The 21,849-nt window shown below is 57.4% G+C and overlaps 1 protein-coding gene across 6 annotated transcripts in view; it reads right to left on the bottom strand.

Annotated features, from left to right (window-relative positions):
* The window catches only part of RBM19 (RNA binding motif protein 19), a 129,962-nt gene that overhangs the window by 27,576 nt on the left and 80,537 nt on the right, over positions 1–21,849 (bottom strand). For all 6 annotated transcript variants that reach the window (XR_009544317.1, XM_060170209.1, XM_060170212.1 and 3 more), the window contains 2 exons: positions 13,570–13,675; positions 1,173–1,293 (listed from right to left, as the gene is read on the bottom strand). Coding sequence is in view for 5 of the 6 variants with exons in the window: in XM_060170209.1 (XP_060026192.1) it covers positions 1,173–1,293; positions 13,570–13,675 (227 nt within the window). In the remaining variant the exon portion in view is untranslated. The remainder of the gene's footprint in view (positions 1–1,172; positions 1,294–13,569; positions 13,676–21,849) is intronic.

A 21,849-nucleotide genomic window follows, 5' to 3' on the forward strand; every position in this document is an offset into this window, starting at 1 on the left:
ATTAAAAAAAAAATAAATAAATACATGACGACGTGGCAAGGAGGTTTAGAAACACAGGTGGGAGAGCAGAGGACGGAGCCATTACTGATACCTGGGGGTGGAGGGTGGGGAAAGGGAAGGCTTCTTGGAGGAGGTGTCATTTGAGCTGGGCCTTAAAGGCTGGATAGGCACTTGCCAGGTTGGAAAAAAAGAGAAAAACAAAACTGAGAGGCAAGGCATTCTGAGCACAGGGAACGGCATATGCAAAGACACGGAGTCCTGCCTGGCGTTTGGACGGGAGGTGTGGTGGGGAAGGATTAGGCAGGAAAGGCCACTGGGGTGGGCACGGGGGTGTGTTCTGAAGGGTTTGGCAGGTGGAGCTAGAGTCAAAGGGCTTCCACGCTGTTTCTAGACAACGTGCTAGAGAAGGCGAGGCCTGTGTGAGGCCTCTGGCTGCCCTCTCCAGCCACGCTGGCCGCCCCGATTCTCGATGTGTCACACTCATGCCAACCCTGGGCAACCCTCCTGTGGGCACGAACGCCACCTCTGCGGGGAGGCCCTTCTGGACCTAGCCCCTTCCACCTGGACCCAAAGCCCCCCGAGGTCACCGCGGCACTCCTCGTACTGGGACACGGCAGGGGCTAAGTATTTTCTGGAGACGGACTGCGTTACTGGCGAGGCTGTGTGAGGCCACCAAGGTGTATAAGAGGTGGGGCTGGGTCCTGTGACCATCGGGGCCCGGGCAGGAAGCGGAAGGCGCTCAAACTGGATAACTGAGGAGGGTCCAGTAAACAGGTGGCAGGCGCAGGGAAATCGGGGCAAGTGGTCCCTGGGTCAGCCACTGGACCCTGGACAGAGAGTGCTGGGTGCAGAGAGCCACTGGATGTGAGCTGTGGCCTCTGGGGGCAATGACAGCCAGCCGGCAGCAACCAGGCAGGAAGTGAGGGGGGGCGGGGGGATAACCACCCTCACCCAGGCTGTTCCCCTCCCCGATATCCTGCCAGGCCTCCCAATGACCTGACTTGACTGGGAAACCAAAAGGGCATGGAGGCCACCAATGCCACCCACTCGGGTCAGCACCTCCCGCTGGTACAGAGAAGCGTATGGATGGCGAAGGGTAGATGCGAAGGAGACGGGGGGACGTCCGGGAACCTGGCCCCCGCAGCGCGGCCGGCGGACGGCAGTTCTCTTACCGTGGAAGTGCTCGGCCGTCTTCCGCCGCAGGGCCTGCAGGCTCACCTCGGAGTCGGCCCACTCCAGCACCAGCCTCCGGCCGTACAGGTGGGTGCTGTGACACAGGGCGCTGAAGGCCCTCTGCAACGAAACACAGCGCATGAGCAAAGACCCACTGGAAGACGCCACAGCCTGGTCTCCTACCCGCCAGCACCGCAAACCTAACGGCCAGCTCTGGCCCCGTGACACCTGCTTCCCGGGGCGGGTGTAGGGAGCTGATGGGCACTTCTACTCCATTAGTGGGTTACGTGCCCAGGGACAGTGCTGCAAGTGGCCGTGTGCTCAATACATCCGCTCTCTGGGCTGTGACTGGTGCCTGGGCCGGGCAGCCGGCTTCCCTCCCGTGTTCCATCCCATCTGGGGACGGCGACCCCGTTAGGCGGCTGGCCTCCCACCCGGCTGCCAGGGGCAGTGCCTCTGAGGAAGCCGAGCCCATCCGGCCCCTCGATGACAACCACAGGGGCCCTTCACTGTCACTGGGCGGCACCGTCCTCCGCGGGTCCTGGGGATTCTGGCCCCCATCTCTCTCTGCTGGCCTCCGCTGAGGCTCCCTTGGCCACCGCACTGCCGTGGTCCCCCAGCCACTGGCTTCCGCCCCGGGCTCAGCGGCCTGGGACCTGCGCATGCTCCTGCCTCCCGCTCTTCGCTCTTCCTGACCCCGCCCCCCCGCACTCTGCCTACTTCCCTCTTTTTGACTTTTGTTTTGTAACAGCTTTATTGGGATATAACTCACCATACATACAAGTCACTATCATAGAAGTCACCCGTCTACAATTCAATGGCTTTTAGTCTATTCATAGTCGTGTGACCACCACCATACCTATTTTAGAACATTTTCATCATCACTGCAAAAGAAACGCTCTACCCATTTGCAGCCACTCCCTATTCCCCCTGCCCCCCAGCAAGCGCCAGTCTACTTTCTGTCTCTGTGGATTTGCCTGTTCTGGACGCTTCCTACAAATGGATTCATATGGCACCAGTGAGCTCCCTCTTAAACATCACCAGGTCTAGAGCTAAACTGGCTCTGTGCTGGGGCTCTTCCCAAAACACCCCTGAGGTACACAGAGGTCACTGCACTTGGTAGCCAGGAGCTTGGGCTCTGAGGCCACCCTGCCTGGGCAGGGCAGGTCCTGCACTTCCTAGCTTCAAGGCCTTGGGCAAGTTAAATGAATCTCCCTGGCCTCAGTTTCCTCATCTGTAAAATGGGAATGTTAACGGCACTATCCTCTAGGGTTCTACAGAAGAAGACAAAGAGTTAACATGCAAAGTGCCCAGAACACTCTGGGGGCGCACAGTAAGTGCTCAATAGATGCTACTTCTCGTGAAGGTGGTGTTGCCACCACAGACATCTGCAATTTCTCTCGGCACAGAGGCCTCGGGTTAGTGCTAGGTTGAAGGCGCGGGCTCCCAGGCGCTGTCAGCACCAGGGAGCAGCAGTGGCCAGTGGTGGCGTCTTGGTCTCTGCTTCTGGGTTGCAGGCAGCGCCACCTGCTATGAGAAGAGGCGCCACGGGGTTTGCCCCTCTTGCTTCTTTGATGCTGTGAAGAGGCAGTGTATAACCAGGGATCTGGATTGGAACCAGTCCCTCTCTGGCCTCATCTGCACTGTGACTGTTAGAGGTTGGACTGGGTCCCCCAAAAGAAGAGATGTGGAAATCCTAACCTGGCACCCCAGGTTGTGACCTTATCTGCAAACAGGGTCTTTGCAGATGCAGTTAAATTAAGATGAGGACATCCTGGAGTATGATGGGCCCCTGATCTAGTGTGACTGGTGTCCTTACAAGAGATGGCCATGTGAAGACACAGGGTGAATGCACGTGACAAAGGAGGCTGGAGTGATATCCACAGCAGGGAATGCAGGCTGTCACCGGAAGCTAGGGGAGAGGCATGGAATAGATTTTCCCTGAGAAGAACCAATACTGCTGACAAGCTGATCTTGGACTTTCGGCCTCTAGAACTGTGAGAGAAGACATTGCTGTTGTTTTAAGCCACCCAGTCTCTTACAGCAGCCTAGGAAGGCAACAGTGGCCTTGGGTAAGCCAACTGCCCCCACATGAGCTTCAGTTTCCTCATCTGTCAAATGGGGCTAACTGTGAGACTTACATACCATCAGCCCCGAAGGTGGCAGAGAGTAGGTATCTGATAGACGGCTGCATCTGAAAAGTACCGGTGCGAGGTGGGTGGGACATGCGTCTTTAAAAATTAGACATGGGCCCAAATTAAAGAAATGCTTTTGTTCTCCTTCGTGCTTTTCTGAGAAGGGCCAGGTGCAGGAAACTTTTTCTTTTCTTTGTTTTTTTTTTAAACGTTAATTTAAAAAACTCTTTCTGACTGCCAGCAGAGCCTCTGCATTTTTTTTTTCCATGTGGATATAAAAATGCATCTGGACTCCAAGCCGGAATGGCCCATTCAGAGCTTTAAAACACATGCATTCTCAGCTGGTGAGGCAGAGAAACAGCCTGACTGGGGGAGCTGGCGTTTTAAGAGTGGGGAGTGAAACTGGTCGGGAGTCTGGCATGGCGGGTACTCCATCCTCGTGCCAGGGTCCCTGAGGAGCTGCGGTTCTGGGGACACGGTCGGATGGGGGCGGCCAAGAGGTGGCATCTGGTAGGAACTAAGTCAGAGTCAGAACAAGGGGGTACTGGAGCCTGGCAGGTGAGTCCAGGCGAGATGCCCCAACTCCAGCCGTCATATCTGTGTTTCTTTCTTACCCTTGGAAACCCACTCTCCATCCCTGCGGCACACAAAGCCTGGAGCGGTCTCTGTTCATTATAGGAGTTGCTAAAAATTCCCTCTCCCAGCCTCTCTCTGACATCACCCCTTGCAAATTCTCATCTCCTCTTTGGAAGGGCTTTTCACTCTAAGAGGTGAGGGGGCACGGCAACTAACACTGGGGGCTCTGGACCTGGGCTACTATGGTTCAAATCCCTGCTTCATCGCTTACAAGCTGTGTGATCTCGGGCAAGCTGCTTAACCTCTCTGAGCTTGAGATTCCCCACGTGTAAAATGAGAGGCAGCAGCAAAGAATGGATGCGCAGATTCAATGAACTATTAAGTCTGACGCCACACTGCCTGGCACGTGATAATTCTCACCTAAATGTTAGCTGTTGTTATTATTAGGATGTATGCCCTCAACTTCCCATTATCACGCTAAAGAGCAGGGAGAATGGTAAGTAGGGTACGAAAGCTCTTTTGTATTTGAGGTTAGAGCACAATGTGTGAATCTCCAAAAATAGCAGAATTACCCTTCCCGGTTCTAGTCCCCTCAGGTTAACCGGAAATCAGGTTGTGTTTCCAGCCCTAGTGGCTGGAATGCGGTAGCCCCAAACTATCGCAGGCAGGAAGCCAGTGATTCCTGGCTAAAACTGGCCTTGGATAATTCCGAGTAGGGGTGCTTCATGCAAAGAGCCTGTTATATGTGAGACCCGGGGAGGGTGACGGGGAGACACAGCCCCAGGGCCTTGGGGCTTTCGGGCCAGTGCAGGGGAAGGTTCCAGGCACAGTCCCGGCCTCTCTGGCCTGCCCTCCTCTAGCAGCTTCCTCCCAGGTCTGTGTCTACACTAGACTCCACCGAAACCCACACCACCTTCTCCCCAGACAGAGACTTCCCGAACCTCAGCTCTAGGGCTGCGGTCGTCTCGGGGTGCCCGGGGTTCCACGGAGTGCCGGGCGCTGCAATGGAGGAAGTGGAAAGTTAGCTGTTCCCAGCCCTTTGCTTCTCTCCGAATCCTGCTTCTGCTGCCTGTGTTCCTCCCTTGCCATCCAAGGGCCTTCATACCACGGATTAGAGATGTCCTGGGTTCCAGAGAACTCTAAGCACTTGACCTCAACCTACTCATGAGAACAGACATCATTCTCCCATTTCAAGGAAAGGAAAGCTGAGGCCAAGGTTGGTATGCAGGTCAAGTTCCTCCTTACTTTTCCTTTCAGCCTCTATGTGTTCCGTCCCTGGGCCTTCGTAACATCCCTCTCAGCCTCGGAAGGGCTCCCTTCGTACAGACTGCAGCCAGGTGCCCTCTGTGTGCCCTGCGCCCCCAGCCTCCTTGAGAACACCTGCCCCGTTAATGCCTGCTTGTGTGCCGGGCTCCCTGGCTCGACCTTGAACCTCGGAGGGAGGCCTCTATCCTGGCTACCCTTGGCACAGAGCTCAGGACAGAGCGTGCTCTGTTCTGCAGGGCGAACCATGGAGCGAGACCTTCCCTGAGGGTCGTGAAATCACGTCTCCAGACTGGGAGGGACGCTGAGGTTGGTCCCGGCTGGAGACGGAGGGCTGGTTTAGATGTACTGCCCTGGCTCCTCCAACCCCTGAGATTCAGCCCACGAGGGCAGCAGGGAAAGGAGCACGTCTCGCCCACGACTGTCCTGTCCTGTACAAGTGGGAGGCTCTGCCTTTGGTTAGGACAAGAGCTGACACATACACAGTCCTGGGTGCGGCACAGAGATGGACAGGAGGCCCCGCTCCCAACATGAGTGACTTTGGGACCTTGGGATGGGAAGAGTCTCCTGTGCCACTAACACCCGATCGCCCAGCTGGGTCACTGCCGAAGCCTGAAGGTCTAGAATGGAACTCTAAGGGTGCACTGGTTTGGCAAAGAGGAGGATGCTGTAGATGATGAGGTCCCCCCCGCCCCCCGGCCACTTCGGGGCCACTTCCTTCATCACCCGATGGGCCCGTGCTGGTTATTCCTGATCTTCCCCTGCACACCCCCTCTCCGGGCTTTCAGAGCTGCCTCCCCTGGAGGGCATGACCAGGGCTCGCTGGCCTCGGGTACCATTTAGGATGAGCAAATGGGAGGCGGCGGTGAGAGGCTGGAGGGAGGGGCAGAGAGGCCGGGAGACTTTCTCCCTGGACCCCTCCCTCCAGGACCACAGCTCCTGCTGGTGGCCCCTCCTTGACAGCTCAGGCTCTCACCTGTCCCTTCAAGGTCCCTTAGCCTAAGGTGGCGACAGCTCCCACTGCCACTGGCCCTGGTGGGGGTGGGTCACATCCCTGGCGAGCCCCGCCGAGCCCTTCTTACCCCGCCATGAATCTCTCTTCACTTGAATCATCTGGGGTTAGGTTCTGTTTGCTGACACAGATGGTCGCCTGGAGTCCCTCTGCCTTGACCCGGGGCAGATGGACTGCCCCCTTCAGAGAGCAGGTCTTAGACAACATGAGGCCCGACAAGGGCTACTCTGAGCAGGTCTAGCTGGAGTCTGGAGCTGCCCCATCACCCGGTTCTCCGCCTCAGCTATCTTGGAAACACACCTCTTTCATCTCCTCTGACCTAAGCCACCAACTGTGGGCGCCAAGAGCCCTGGCCTCCAGTGCCGGCTAGACTGTGCCCAGGCCTGGCAGCCACCTTTCCAGAACAGGGAAGGCACCGGAAGGCTGCCAGCTCAGTGCCAGGCCTGACCTTTCTGCGGCTCTCTCTGGAAGACGGGCTTCTGCCTCCTGGCAACAAAAGCCCATGTGATGCCCTTGGCAGGACTCCCGTCCCAAGGGCCATGGCTCCCGGGCTGGGCTGAGGCCAGGCCTCCTGTCCTGAGACGTCCAGGTCATCTCTCAGCCCCTCTGCTGTCTCTCGCCGGGTGGGAGGGCCGCATCTCTCGGCGGATGCCAAATCCACCTGAACACGGACGCCGCCAACCTGCCCTAAACCATCTGTGCCCCTGAATCCTGGAGGAAGTGTGGCCAAGAATGACCATGTGGCTCAGAGCACAGCAGCCAAGCCCGGGGAAAGGGAGCCGCGGCCCAGCTGGGGCTGCCGGGGGCTCAGCCCCTTCTCTGCCGGGGGCTCAGCCCCTTCTCTGCCGAGGGGGGTGAAAAACAGGGGCCTGTGATTCTGGGAGGACAGTCTGCTGCCCTGGGACGTTCTGTATCGGCTCCTTGTGGACAGCATGCTGAGCTCTAAGGGGGAGATCACTTTTGCCCCTGTACCAATGCTCCCCGACTCCTGTAAGTGAGCTCCCAGCAAATCTTCCAGCTACCTCTGGCCTCCACTGGGGAAGAGCTGGTCCCCAGAAAAAGTGGGGCTCTTTGCACAATACCGCTAACTTCAACTGTGGGCCTCCACTCAGCACCTTGGGCCCCTCCGACTTACAATGCCGTGGAGCTGAGGGCAAATCCATGCCTTGAAATGCAAGCCTCAGGATTCAAACACGTTTTCCTTTATCCCTGGGCCCTGATGATAGGAACTAGGGAAAACCTGCACTTAAAACACAAGCACGGGCTTCCCTGGTGGCGCAGTGGTTGAGAGACCGCCTGCCGATGCAGGGGACGTGGGTTCGTGCCCCGGTCGCTCCGGGAAGATCCCACATGCCGCGAAGCAGCTGGGCCTGTGAGCCATGGCCGCTGACCCTGCGCGTCCGGAGCCTGTGCTCCGCAACGGGAGAGGCCACAACACTGAGAGGCCCGCGTACTGCAAAAAAACCCCCCAAAAAACCCACAAAAAAAACACAAGCACGAGCGCACACACCTAACACAGACAAGTGGGGATAGCACCCCAATTCCTGGATTTGTGGCCAGTTAAGATTTCAGGAGACAAAAAGCAACTGATACCTCGGCTTCAAAGCACAGCACCTCTGCCCCGTGGGGCCCGGGACACTCCACTGCCTCTGCTCCTTTGGTGCCCTGCGCCGCGGCCTGTGGTGAGTGCTTGGCACGCGGCTTTCCACTTAATCTTCATGGCTGCCTCAAGGAGCAGATCATTTCCGGTTGTGGACATGAACAGCCTGCGGTGTGGGGACATGAAGCCCCTTGCCCACGTTCACGGAGATGGAAGGAGGCAGCTCTGACTCCACGGGCCACGCTGCTAACCACTGTGCCGCCCTGCCTTTCTAGAACATGGGCTGTCTAGGGAGGACACAGCCCACGGAGTCTTCATTTCCATGGGGCCATGTCCCGTTCAGACCCTGGCTGCACACCCTCGGGGCCCCTGGGAGGCTGTACTCTATGCACTCCTTGCACTCAGATGAGCAAAGCTGTGTGTGTGTCTGTGTGTGGAGCGCACACCACCCACCGCTAGTCTGATGGCGATCGCCGTTTACGGCGCCTGCACCGTGGCTGGGCACCCAGCGAGAAGGTGGCTCTCCCTGCCTTAAGAAGCTCTGCCTTGCTCACCGTCACCTCTTCCCACCACTGGTCTTGTTTCAGCGGAATCTGCAAGGCGAAGGCCATGGGTGCGGAGAGGCCTGATGGCACCCCCCTACGAAACTCTCTCAGCATTACCCCAACTGGGGTGGGCCTGGGGCTGTGTCCACGCCCCCCTCTCCCCCGGCACCATACAAAAGTGAGAAGTGAGAACGGAGACGTTAACTGGCATGACTCCCCAGTTAAAGCTGTGGTTGTTTACCAGTGAGAAGAGAAGAGCGCTGCCTGCCAACGCCGACCGCCATCCCATCTCCCTACTGCCGGCTCCCCCCAAGTGTTTATTTAAGCCAACACATTGCTCTGCTAATTGGATAACATTCCATGTGAAAACAGACCTTTTAAAACAACAGCAGCGGTGGCAAATAAAAACAGCTGCAACTGCAAAAGTACAAAGGCTCGGTGGGCTCCGGGAAGGGAGAAATTAAAGGCGCATGCATGGGGAAAAAAAAAAAAAAGAATGTTCTGGTTTCCAGGCTGCAAGTCTGCTCTTTGCTTTCTTTCCCTTCTTCCTCCGTGACCAGCCAGTCCAAGTAAAGGCAGAGGAGGTGGTGGCTTCTAAACGGAAGCCCAGTGACTATTGGTGGCCGCTTGGCCAATGGGCACGGGCACAGCTGGTTGGGAATCCCAGGTCACCTGCCCAGGTAGAAAGCTGCTGTCTCCAAGGCTTGGGACGGTTGGCAGGAGACAGTGTGCGGCTCTGGAGGCCCCTAAAGGAATGGCCACTCCTCCTCTGGGGGCCCCGGAGGAGCTGATTTCATCCTGGGCGTGTTCCCAAGAGATGTCTTAAGGGCCAACCTCTTGGCCTTCCTCCAAATGTCTAGTTGGTGAGTTGCTGGGGACGGGTGGGAGGTGAGGGGTGTGGTGTGCAGAGGAGGGGCTGGCGCACGGTTTGGCCGCGGCTGGCACTCAGCTTAAGTGAATACGTGAATGAAGGGAGGAAGAGCTAATCCGTGGACGCTGGAATCAGATCGACACGCGGGGTTTCCCAGCTCCGGTACGTGGCGCCAACCCTTCGAACCTCAGTTTACCCATCTGTCAAATGGCTTCCTCCCGCTGACGCGCCAAATGCCCAGTGCCGTCCCTGCCAAAGACGGGCTTTTAGAAGTTGATGGTTTTTTACTGATGCCAAGAGGCTGCCCTTCCAGAAACATCATCAGGACCCAGAGAAACACGTGGCACCTGAGACACTACAAACATCCCTACACACAAGCGCAGGCCCAGGCCACTGGGGAAGACCACCTTATTTGGGACTTCCTGTCTGCCCTCATCGACCTTTGTCCCTGCTTCCCTCCAGCACGTGGGAGAAGGTTCTTTGAGAAATGTGGGCTCATCACACTTGGAGGTTTAGATAATAACAACAGCAGCCCTTTCAGAGGGACTGACATTCATGCCTGGGACATCGGGGGCTGATGAAATGCCCTAGGTTGGGAGAACATGCCAGCTCACGGAGCCTGTGACAGGGGCTGACGGCCAGGTCCCACCCCTGGTTTAGCATCTCAGCAACAGAGCCAGGTCCCGGCTTCCCATTGGTTTCCCAGGACCCTGCACACATGGAGCTTAACAAGCGCCTGGAGAAACCGGGGAGGGAGTTATGCAAATCTCCAGCTGAGTCCGGGGCTGCTGCAGGTTGGGACGAGACAATGCGTGTACGGTGTACATGTCACACACAAAGCCAGCTCGGCCGGTCGCGGGCGCCTCTGGCTATTGTCATCAGTTGCCTGGTTACCCTGAGCTCTTCGTGGAGCCTTGCGCTAGGATTCTCTTCCCTGTTTGGGGCATGTGCTTGACCCAGAGGGGCCTGACGGATGACGGAGTTCCCGAGGATGTGCGGGGTGGAACATGGGGTCATGGAGCAAGGTCGGAAGACTCAGGGTCCCTGGGGGCGGGGAGGACGCAGATGACCCGTGCTTGGGGCCCACGGAGAGATGGGGGTGCTGAGCGGATGCCTCCAGGGACCAACCAGGGTGCCTAATTCTCTCCTCAGCCAGCTGGCAAAGTGGACTGGTTGGTGCCCAGGAAAGAGTACTGTGCTGTGAGTCACATCCCCGGGTTCACAGCCCAGCCTGGAAACTGCTGGTTTCTCCACTGCTTTCCAGACCCAAGGTTCTACCATCGGCCTCTACTCCCTCCCTGCCTCCTCCCCCTAATATGTGTCCGCTCCCCTCATCTTTTCCTCCCTGTCTCCTCTTTTCCCCTCTGAGGACCGCCTGGCGCCCCGGGGCACAGGAGGCTTACACCTCCAGGTTCCAGTGCTCTGACGCCACAAGAGTTACTGACCACTTCTTCCTGGAGGACGCCCCACGGCAGGAAGCAGGGGTGAAGCCCTCGGTGAGGGAGCCGAGTGGTCAGGGTTCAGTCAAGCCCCGGGAAGGATTTCTAAAGCAGGTCTTCTTCCCTGAAGCGCTTCAAAGGGAGAACCGCTGGGGGTGGTGGTGGGGTGGTGGGCGGCGCTTGTCCTGAGAAACTGGGGGTCCTGGAGGTTCCCGTACCAGCCCTGGGATTCCCACGAGTTCCTTCTTTCGAAATGAAAACAGGGTCTCTGGGCGTTTCTAACTCAATGTCTCCTTCCAGCATTGCTTTCCCTCTTCAAACTCACGCCTGCCCTCGAGCTAACCAGATATTTACAATATTCAGAATTCTATTCACCAACATGCAGCGCTAACGCTCTATGGCTCAGTGGAGAGCGCTAAATGTTCCACTCGGGGGACAATAAAGTTCTTCAGACAGACAGGGAGAAGGAGAAGGAAAAGTCACGGCAGCTTCTCCGGGAAGCAAAAAGAGCAAAGGAATCTTTGCGGGAGAGGTGCGTTCCCGGTGGGCTCAGACTTCATGGGAGACCAGCTCGCCCAGCGGCAGCACAGAGGGCCCGTCCTGGTGCGGTGAGAGGTGGGAATGGCGGGGCCGGGACAGCTCCGGAGCCAGGCTGCCGCCTGTCGGAGGTGAGGGGCCGCAAGAGCCCGTCCTGGAGGGGGTGTGGGTTGAGCCCTCGCCGTCCTCGGCTGCCCTTTCTCTTCCTGGAGCCCAGGTTGGAAGGGACAGAGGGGGAGGAGCCACCTCCATAAGTCAGCAGAAGGCTGTGCTAGGCTCTGCAAAGAACATTTGCAGCCTGGCCTCCGGCGCCAGGCGCTAGCCAAGCGGGCACTGGCACTGCCCGGCCACCTGAGCATCTCCCCCCCACGCCCCGTTCCCATGACCCCAGGGAACAAAGCTATATTGACTGCATCCTGGCGACGGGAGCGTGGAATTTCAGGGCTGGCAGTCCATGCCTGGTCTAGCCCTCTGGGTCGCGAGAGCCACGTTAATTCTGACTTCAAGCTCTGGAGGGAGGCTGCCGCGTGGAAGAAGCTTCTAGTTGGAGGGCGTGGACAACTTTTCTCTCTGCTCCTTCCCTTCTTCTTAGATCACCACCATCACCATCCGCCTCATCACAGCTAACAGACGGAGCTCCCGGAGGCCAGATCCCGTCCTAAGACTATCATCTCATCCCAGCCTCGCAACGATTCGGTGAGGGAAATTCTATTACCGTTTTATAAGGGGGGAAACTGAGGCACGTAGAAAGTAAGTCACCTGCCCAAGGTGACACAGCAGGTGAGGGCTAGGATTCTGGCAGCAGAGTCTGTGCTCTAACAGCTAGCCCTCGCACTGGTCCTTAATAAGAGATTTTTCTTGGGGCAGGGAGTGAATCCCCCTTCATTTCTCCCGTAATCGCAGTCTCACACAGGAACCCTGACATAAAACAGATGACAATGGTCCGACACACTCACAGAAGCTCAGGGCTAGACGGACGCAGTGGAGAAAGCGCTGCCTGCACCCCTCTCTTCCCTGTCCACAGATGGAGGGCTGGTGGCTCTGAAGGGACCTGGGCTGGTGGGAACGAGGAGGAAACAGCTCACTCATCTCGAGCACCGTGTGCCAGGACCCGTGTCACCATCTGCCTTCACCCTGAGGGCGTGGGACCTGTCATCATTCCCATTTTACAGATGAGGAGACTGAGGCACAGGGCAGGGCCGGGGAAGCCAAGCAGCCAGCAGTAAGTGCAGTGCTCTGGACGGCTGTTCCCTGGCTTCTCTCTGAGCCAGTGGCGGGGGGACCCCGCAGGTGCCTGCCTTGCTGGTGAGCGTCAAGGCCGTGGGCCGGCTGCACGCAGGGGTTGTGGTCCCTCCTGTCACGACAGGAGGCGAGGGGAAGACTGCCAGCCGAGAAGAAAGAGGCGCAGATGTCTGGACAAACATGGCCACGTGTCAACAAAGCGTGCACTTGAGTTCAAGACGCTGAGACAAAGGTGGCTGGCAGGCCTGCTGAAGTCCTGGGGCACCCTCTCTGCCTGTGCGTGTTCCCAGGGCCCACAAAGGCCGCAGCTGTGTCCCTGAGATGACACCTTCAGCTCCACCCACAGGGCCTCTGGCAACGCCAATTTGCTGCTGGCCAAGAGTGTGATTCCAACAAATACTCTGCTTTTCTGAAGATGCCTCCTCAGAGGCGGAGGGGATCCCAGCCATTAGTGACACGTGCCCCTTGCTTTACTGCACCCTCAAGGGAAGACAGGCCAGGACGGGGGCAGGCTGCCTGTGGCACAGGCTCTCGGAGAGAGCCCACGAAGACAGCGCCACGGCCCCCTCCCCCCAGGATCCTGACCTGGGACTGTGAGAGCAGCAACCGCGGACCCCGGTCACACAGCCTCTGCCCCTGGTCTGCTGCCGCGGAGGACGAGGACCCCGGACCTACTGCGCCAAGCCCACACCCAGAGAGGCTGCCTTGCTTCAAAAATAAAAGGTGGTTCTGTCTCCAAGGAATTCCGTACACGTGCTTACACACAGCAGCACTTGCCTGGCCTGAGTGCACCTGAAATCAGCACAAAACACAAGCCCCAGGCACCAGCAGAAGAAGAGGGGAAAGAGCTGTCCCCGCGGGTTCCCACTGGGGTGCCTGGCGGCCTCTTCTCCGAGCGCTGTCCCCTGGCTCCTCTCCACACTCTGCACAGCATCTCCCACGCTTTCTGTCTGACCTGGAGCGGCCCGGGACACAGAACCGCCCCTTCCTCCAAACACAAGGCCCATGGTCTTTTCTTCCAAGGACATTGTGTAAATTAGCAGGGCTGGGGAGAGGAGGGGAGAGAAAATCCGAATGGGGAGTGGGGGCCGCGCCCACGTCTGTGAAGAGGCCTTGCTGCTTCTCCCACAAAGGACCCAGAAAGGAGAGGCCGGGAGGGAGGGGCCCTGGTCTCACCTTCGCGTCCTGCTTGGTGAGGAAGTCGACGAAGCCGAACCCTCTGTGCGAGCCCATCCCCGTCATCTTCTTCGGCAAGCGGACTGTCTTCAGCTCCCCGAAGGTGCTGGGAATAAAAACACGGGAGTTTCAGAATTGAGGCCTGCAAAGGGGGCGGGGGGAGGCAGGACCGATTCTCACCCGCTAACCCTTTCCAGTTAGAAGAGAGGAGTGCCCGCAGATGCACGAGGCGGGTACGTGTGCACAGCCACGTACACGAACACTCGTGTCAGTGTCAGCTCCCCACTGGCCAGCACGTGTCCTGGGGGCCTGGGTGGCCTTCTCCCTCCGGCCTGGCCATCACGCCAGCAGGGAGGGAACCGTCAGACTGGGGATGCCGTTCCTCCCGGGGGTGAGGGGGTGGGGGGAATGAATATTCAGCAAGGGGGATGCAGCCCCGTGCACGCATGGCTGGGCTGGGGAAGCACTGGCCAGGCCAGGACCCCGGACTCGGGGTTAGCACGGACTCCCCACGGACCCCCACGAATCTGACTGAGTAAGCAGGGTGAGTCCCTTCTCCCAGATCCGGGACCTGGGATGGTTCTTCAGCGCTTGGCACTTGAATGCCACACAGCCACGCCCTCCAAACCCCACTCTTGCCTCAGGGTTTTGATATCTGCGAAGCCGAAGTCAGGCAAAGCTGACTCTGGAGGAGAAAAGGCAGGTGTTCCCCCCCGCCCCCCCGCATCCAGCAGGGATCAGACAGGTGAACACGGCCTCCAACCATCTCCCCAGTGCCCCCCTCCCCCTGGATAAACCTTTGAGAAATTCCCGGACAAAAGGATCGGGCCTCCCTTGCTTTCCTCTCTCACTCCCCCGCCCCCAGCCCATCCTCAGGTCCATTTATGAAACATATACGCACAAATTGTTGCCGATAAATATTTAATGTGCGCGGCATCTGCAAAGAGGTATTATTTTATTTGAAAATCTACACACACTTGTGGGCACCCGGGCACACGCACCTACACACGATGGTGCAGGACGCCTCGGGGCCAGAGACCGACTGGGCAAAAGGCACAGTAAAGGCCGTAAGCTCTCGTGAAATGATCTAAGCTGAATCTGTGGCGTTAACCCGCAGCCCTGCCGGCATGACCAGGCATCTGCCCGCCCAATTTCTGGAGGCAGGACGGTGTGTAAATGCGGCATTATGAAGCCTCAAAATGAATCTGCACGTCTCCCCGGCACTCTCCCCGGCAGCTCCGCTCCCTCTCCTGGCGCCTCTCCGAGCAGAGGCCACGGGAAACTGGGCTGCTGGCTCCACGGCCAGCCTCCCGGGAGGGGAGGGGCTGCAGAGGATGGGCAGTGGAGGCCTGTCAGTCATCCCAGCCCCCGGCTGAGGCTCGTGGCCCACCTGGAGCGGCCCAGAGGCTGGGCAGGTGGGGACCAACACGAAGGTGAGGTGGGAGAACCCAGCGGAGTCCTGCCCACAAACCCTGCTTTATTCTGCCACCTAAAGGCCGACACGCCCCACGACAGACACGCTGCCTCTTTTTCCAGCGAAGCCCTGCTGGCCTTGGACACGGAGGGCAGGGGACGCACGTATTTTCTGGCAGGCTCCTTTGGGTAAACACAAATGGCGCTTTGGCACCAAGTTCTTCAGAGAGTCACGGGGACCGTGGGGACAGTGTATCTGACGGATTCAGACCTGGTCTCAGGAGGCTGAAGGGCACAGGGAGGCCTTGCCGAGCACCCGCTGCGTGTCTGGGTCATGCTGGGCGCTGGGCAGACACGGCCACAGACAACCTATGGGGTGGGCCGGTCTCTCTGCCTGACTCTCCACCCCCGGCCCAGCCTCCAGGCTCTCAGGCCTCGGCTTCCGTGAGCAGCCTTGGCTGACCTGCTCTGGGTGGGGGCGGATGTGCCCCCAGCCGTCAGGGCCCACCGTGCTTCAGGGCGCTGCGGTGTGGACGCCTGGGTAACGCTCTGCCTTCCCCTGGGGCTGGAATTCAGCTCTGCGAGAGTGGAAACCACATCTATCTTGCCCATCACGGGATCCGCAGTAAGGTGCCCCAGGCCTGGCTCACAGTGGACGCCTGGAGGTAGTTTTGGACCGAAGAAACAGCAGCCCTGGAAGGCGGACGCGACCATTGGGATGTCGCACCTACGCTCCGAGGGTGGTGGTGAGGATTCCACGAACCAGGCCACGGGGTACGTATGAAGAGCACAAATGTTAATTACTATTGGTCTCACCGACCCCATTGTCAGATGAGGAAACTGAGGCTCAGGGAGGTAGCGGTTCTTGCGAGTAGGTGGCAGGGCCAGAGTGTGAACCTGGGAGTGTCTGATGCGAAGCCGGAGGAGCTCTGTGTGCTGCGCGATGTTTCACCCGCTTCAGTTATCTGGAGGGGACCAGCCACTTTCCGGAGCGGGGCTTTCATTCTGAGGCTTGGCCCTGTCTGGCAATGAAGAAGGAAGGCCGTGTACGGGGACGGCTAGGATTGGGCTGTGCAGGCTCCGAGGGGTCCAGTGACTTGCCCGAGATCCCAGGGCAAGGGAGGCCGACTCAGACCCAGTCCCTCCTGCCTGCACTGGGTGCAAACCCCCTGCCTCTGCCCACGGGGGCTCTAACTTCCCGTCCCTTGATGCTGCCCAGTTCTTTTTAGCTGTGGCTCATTTCTGGGGACCTCACCCGTATGTGTACGCAAGAGAGACCGAGAGAGGGAGAGACTGGTGAGGTTAATTCCTCCCTCTCTGCAGTGCACTGCAAGCTGTGGACGCTGTATGCATGGTAAGCAGCTGAGGGTCCGGAGAAAGGCGAGGAAAATAATTAAAAGGTGGAGAAAAAAAGCTGATGAGAGAAGCTAAAGGAGCCATGCTTACGTGGCCTGGAGAAGTGGCATCTGGGAGCTTGGCAGGGAAAAGCCAGGACGGAGGGGCATCCTCGATCCACGAGGGAGTGAGGGTGGGGACCAGGGAGCTGGGGGGCCGTGGGGGAGGTCACTGCCCGTCTGGGGTGTCCAGACAGACATCTGCATGGCCAAGGAAATGCTGTGTCCCAAGACCCTAGGAGCTTAAAAAATCCCACCATTCCTCATGACACGAAAGAGTGAGGGCTTCCAGAGCAGCTGGAAGATTAGGGTTAGATCTTAGAACGAACTTCCCGATTCCCGTGAAGCCCCGGAATGAATGGCTGGAGCTTCAAGACCGTCACTGCGGCTGTCACCCCAGTGGCCAATGACAGAGTGCCTGTGGAGTGCTAGGCCTTTTAAATATACCGTTTCTAGCTACAACGATTGTGGGGTAAGAGTCGCTGCCTCCTGTTTTTACAGATGAGAAAACCAAGGGCTGAAGAGGCCAAGTGACCTGCCCAAGCCCCACGGCCTGGGACTCGAAACTCAGGCGAGCTTTCCCTCCCAGCTCAGGAGGGATGGCTTCAGTTGCTTGTGTAACTACTGTGTGGGAAAAAATAAAGCCGATACTAATGATCTCAGAGAGATATCAAAAGAGAATTAAAAAGAAAAAGGTAAAAAAGGCTGGGGCGGGGGAATCGATGAAGTACCTTTAGCTCCTTGGAGATAAGCGATATATAAATACCAGCCATTATTAAAGTTCTCATCTGACAGCAAAGCCCACAGAGCCATTTTCAAGAGCGGCTTTTGCAGGAAGTTCTGCGCGTCTCCTGGGAGAGGAGGCCTGGGCATGGCTGGGCAGGGCCGCCAGGGACCGGAGAGGGAGGCAGATGACCGGGCACCCAGGAACCAACCCCCCCCAACCCCCGCCAGCCCAGACTCTACCACTTGGGAAGGAGACACGGATGCTCCCCACTGTGTAGATAATAGAAACCACAAAATAGCAATTACTGTATCAGAAGCTGTGAATAAAGAGGACATACGGGGCTTTTAAACGTGGCCCTCCTTCCCTCCCCCACTCTGCTCACACTTCAGTAACAAACTCACACCTCACTGTTCCAATTATTTCATTCACCTCGGGTTCACCAATTACTCCTCCACGCCGCAGCCCCGCCCCGCTCCGCCGCGCCAGGAGCACGTGACTGGTGGGGATCCGTGGGTGTTTGTTGTCACATTTTTAATTTCTTTCGAGGTGCAGTGGGGGTGGAGGGGGAAGAGAAGGAGGAGGTGGGGAGGGCGCACCAAGGTGTGGAGCGAGGCAAGCCAGTTATGCCTGGGCCCCGTAAACAAGTCCAGGCATGCAATCGCGCTGGCAGACAGGCCTGATCGCAGACACACACACAGAGAGAGAGAGAGAGAGAGAGAGAGAGAGAGAGAGAGAGAGAGAGAGAGAGAGAGAGAGAGAGAGAGAGAGAGAGAGAGAGAGAGAGAGAGAGAGAGAGAGAGAGTGTGTGTGTGTGTGTGTGTGTGTGTGTGTGTGTGTGTGTGTGTCTTGCGTGCGTGAGGGGATCCCCTCCCCTGGCGCCCTCTGACTGGACCTGCCACAGCCCTGGATGGCAGCGGCTTGGTGGCGGGGGTGGGGGTTGGCTCTGCTACTGAAAGGGATGAACCATCCTCTCCTCTCCTCCTTGACTGAAGTGACGGGATGGGGTGGGGTGCAGTGGGGACAAGGAAGTGTGGGGGACAGAGAGCGCCCTCCAGAAGTGCCGAACCTGATGATTTGGCAGCCGTGCTGATGCCTGGGTTCGGGGGTTTAATGGGCAGGCTGGGAGGGCGGCCCAACCTTCTAGCCCGCACGCTGACACCGAGTAGGGGTCGGGCACACCCCCAGGAGCCTAGGCCCCCCTGCTCTCTGGACACAAGTTCTTATCACTCTCCTATTTGGATCCGCTGGAGGAACCAGAGTCCCAGCAGAAGTGCTGAGTCACGTGGGGAAGTCTGCTGGCCTGACTTCTCTACACCTGCACTCAAGGCACTGCTGAGGGGAAAAAAAGAAAAAAATCATCTGCCCCAACAGTGTGGTGTGAACAACAATGAGATAAAGGGGTGGTTTTGTGCTAAGAATAAACTGCAGGCTTCTTTCTGTTCCTTCTGGAGTACGAAAAAAGGGCTAAATCTCTTGGCATCAAAAAGCCTTTCCAATATACCACCACCAATTTTCTAACACACACACACACACACACACACACACACACACACACACGTAATATCCATTATTCCCCCCCGTCCTTCTCAGTGCCATGTGCCCCGCGGTGTGTTAAATATTGGCTATACATGATCTTACAACAGCCTTATGACCTAGGCACTGCTATTCCCATTTTATAGATGGAGAAAACTGAGGCTCAAAGAAGTTATGTGATTTCTCCAAGGTCATCCCGAGTCATTACCTACGACGGGGGTGAAGTGACTTGTCCAAGGCCCCACGGGTGGCAATGAGCCAAGCTGGACTCCAAGTGGGCAGTTTGTCCCTGAACTTGTGCTTTGCTCACTGGAAGTCTGTGTGGTCTGTCTTGTCTATTAATAATTGGCCAAAGGGATCTGTGTGCAAGGTGCTTGGGCGAGGCAACGGTGGGCCAGACATCAGCTTTGTCTTTAGGGACCCTTGGCTGGTAGTAGGGAAGAGCTACAGGCAGGCAGTGAGCCCCCTGCTGCCCCACAGACAAAAGAGGACTCTGGGGTCAACCCCCGCGTCTCAGCTGCTTAGGGTCCACAGCTGGGGGCTTCTGATTCCCGCTCACTGCTCTCTCTTCCACGCCCACATCCACCATGAACTCACTGGGTAGTTCCCACGGGGTGAATGAACGTGGCAGGTTGGCAGCCGCTCTGCCCGGTATCCCGTCTCGTGTTCCCCTTTCCTTACTGAGTCGCCGTGTGGCTACGGGCCCCAGCTGAAGCAGGGTGGAGGGACAGACAGGCTGAATGGACACCTAGGGACAAACCCACCCCTCCGTCGACGACAGGTGGTTTCTGCAGCGGAGGGAGGCTGGGCCACAGGACCCATCATCCAAACCTTCCGCTCCTGGAATGTATACAGAGCGAAAGCTTTGGTCAAAGCTGCTCGGCCGATCCTCCAGCCTCACAAACGGGGAAACGGAGGCTAACCCAACCACACTGGCTTTCCTCCTGTGCGTGAAGCCACCGAACTTAGGCCAGGACCTATGACCTTGCTCTTCCCATAACCCAGAACTCTCCACGCCTAGCCGTTCCCACCACAGACCCTCCTGTCATTCAATCTCAGCTCGAATGCCACCTTCTCAAGGAGGCCTTCCACTGCCACCTTATTTAACGTCGCTTCCCCGCGCCACCAGCCACGCTGTCCCATCTGAGCACCGTCTGGGATGGCTTGTTTACTTATTTGTCTTTCCCTCCCCCTTCTAGAGACACAAAGAACACTCTAAGACGGCAGAGTCCAGTCTCTGTTGTGTCTGCAGAACCTAGCCTGCGCCTAGCCCACAGAAAACACTCTATAAACATTCATGAAAACACGCACTTGACATTGACCGAGTCCTCCCTAAGCGCCAGGTCTGCGTCCTTCACCCGAATCATCTCACACAATGCATATGCTACTGCGATGGCACCGGCACGCCCGGGGCCGGAACACCCAGTCCTTCTGTCCTCAGGACACTCTCTCATCTTCTACAACCACACGCTATTACAAGGAGTGTTTGGCCCCCAGGGGCTCCTTCCAAAGTACCTGCATCGATTCCTTCAATTGCAGGCAGTGAGCCAGCAAAAAGGGGGCCGGCTGGATTACTCACCAAGGAGCTAGCGCCGAGACAACGGGGTTCAGAATCCTGCCCTGCTGCGTAGGAGAGAAAAGACATCGTTCCCTCCAGACAGCCCTGGCTGAGCTGCAGACAGGAGTGGGGGTCTCAGCGAGGCTCCCCCAGAAGGTTGCGCAAGTGAGCTGTGGACTGACCCCGGATCGCGCCTCTACTCCACCCAGGGCCGTGGGCAGGGGGCAGTGGCTTTGGGAGCCGTTTCATGGAGGTATATTTAAGCTCAGAGTTTCTTCCTCTTTTGTTCTCTCTCTTTTAAAGAGTACCGATTAGATTGAACTTTTCCAATTACGCACTGCTCATCACGGTGAGAACTGGATGTAGAAAGGTTACCTTATCATCACTGGTGCACTATTCCTTTCATTTTTGCCTCTTGGAGGCTGAAGAATGGCCTGGTTTCCACGAAGGGGAGAGAGGAGGTGTGGAGGACAGCGCTTAGCTTTTCTCAATAGCCTTTCATAGGGTCCTCTGCAGGCAAGCGTAACCCTCTTGTTTTCTAGATGAGGAGTCCCGAGGATAAGCGGTTCAGGGTTATCTCTGAATCAGAGTCTGGGCCCGAGTTCCAGGTAGAGCCCAGAATTGCCTGAGAGACTCTGGTGGAGGGGACCTGGCACTGGAAAACAGAGGCTTCCTGTAGTGGCTCTGCCCTCACCTGCCGTGTGACCCTGGCTGAGTCATTTCCAGGTTGGACTGACAAGAGAGAGAGGATAAGAGAGGAGGAAGCTGTATGAAAACATCTTGAGACATGCCAGAGCCAGGATAATGCAGGAAACAGTCCCCAAGTAAAGACCTCTGGGGCCAGACAGATGGTAGGAGGGAACCAAGAGAGCTGGGGCCAAATTGGCAGAAATGCCCCCAGCTCTGGGTGATTCTTGGACCCGTAGCATCAGTGTCCTCCAGGAGCTTGTCAGAAATGCAAAGTCTCAGCCCACTCCCCTCTTTCTGAATCGGAAGCTCTGGGGGAGACCCAGCAGTCCAGGTGGTAACAAGCTCACCTGTAACAGGTGAGGGTGATCCTGCCCCAGGTTGAGGACCACTGTTCCACCAGAGCAGGCAGGGACCCCTCAGGCCCAGCCTGAACAGCCAGCTAGGCCCAGGACTGGCAGATCTTTCTTCTAAAGAAAGTCCTGCAATCCAGATTCTTTTAAGAAACGGGATTTTAAATATTGGTACCAAAGTCAAAACATTTTCAACACTGTGTTGCCAAAGATACCAGATGCCCCGTCTTTAGCATCTGCACATGTAAGTTCCGTTCTGGTTCAATTCTAAGAGATCAGAAGGGCTGGTCTACTTCCAAAGTGATGGAATTTCCTTCCCTCCTTATTACCCCAGATTGGGGCCCTGCCCTCTCCCTCCTGGCCCCCTGCAGCCTGTCGGCCCCCTTGGTGGTCTATGTCCACGTAATGTGGACACCTTCGTGGCTGGCTCCACGTGCACTGAATGAACTGCCCCTCGCCATTCTCCAGGACCCAGCCCCAGACACGAAGCACGGCGGGAACGCCAATGCGCCTTGTCATTCGGGTATTATGGGTCCTGCCTTCACTCGGCGAGTATTTCCTGACCAGGTCCCAGGTGTGGGCGTCGCGCTCTGTGCTGGGAAAGAACGGCAGGCC

Source organism: Lagenorhynchus albirostris, chromosome 14, assembly GCF_949774975.1.
Source record: "Lagenorhynchus albirostris chromosome 14, mLagAlb1.1, whole genome shotgun sequence".
Classification (NCBI taxonomy): Eukaryota; Metazoa; Chordata; class Mammalia; order Artiodactyla; family Delphinidae; genus Lagenorhynchus; species Lagenorhynchus albirostris.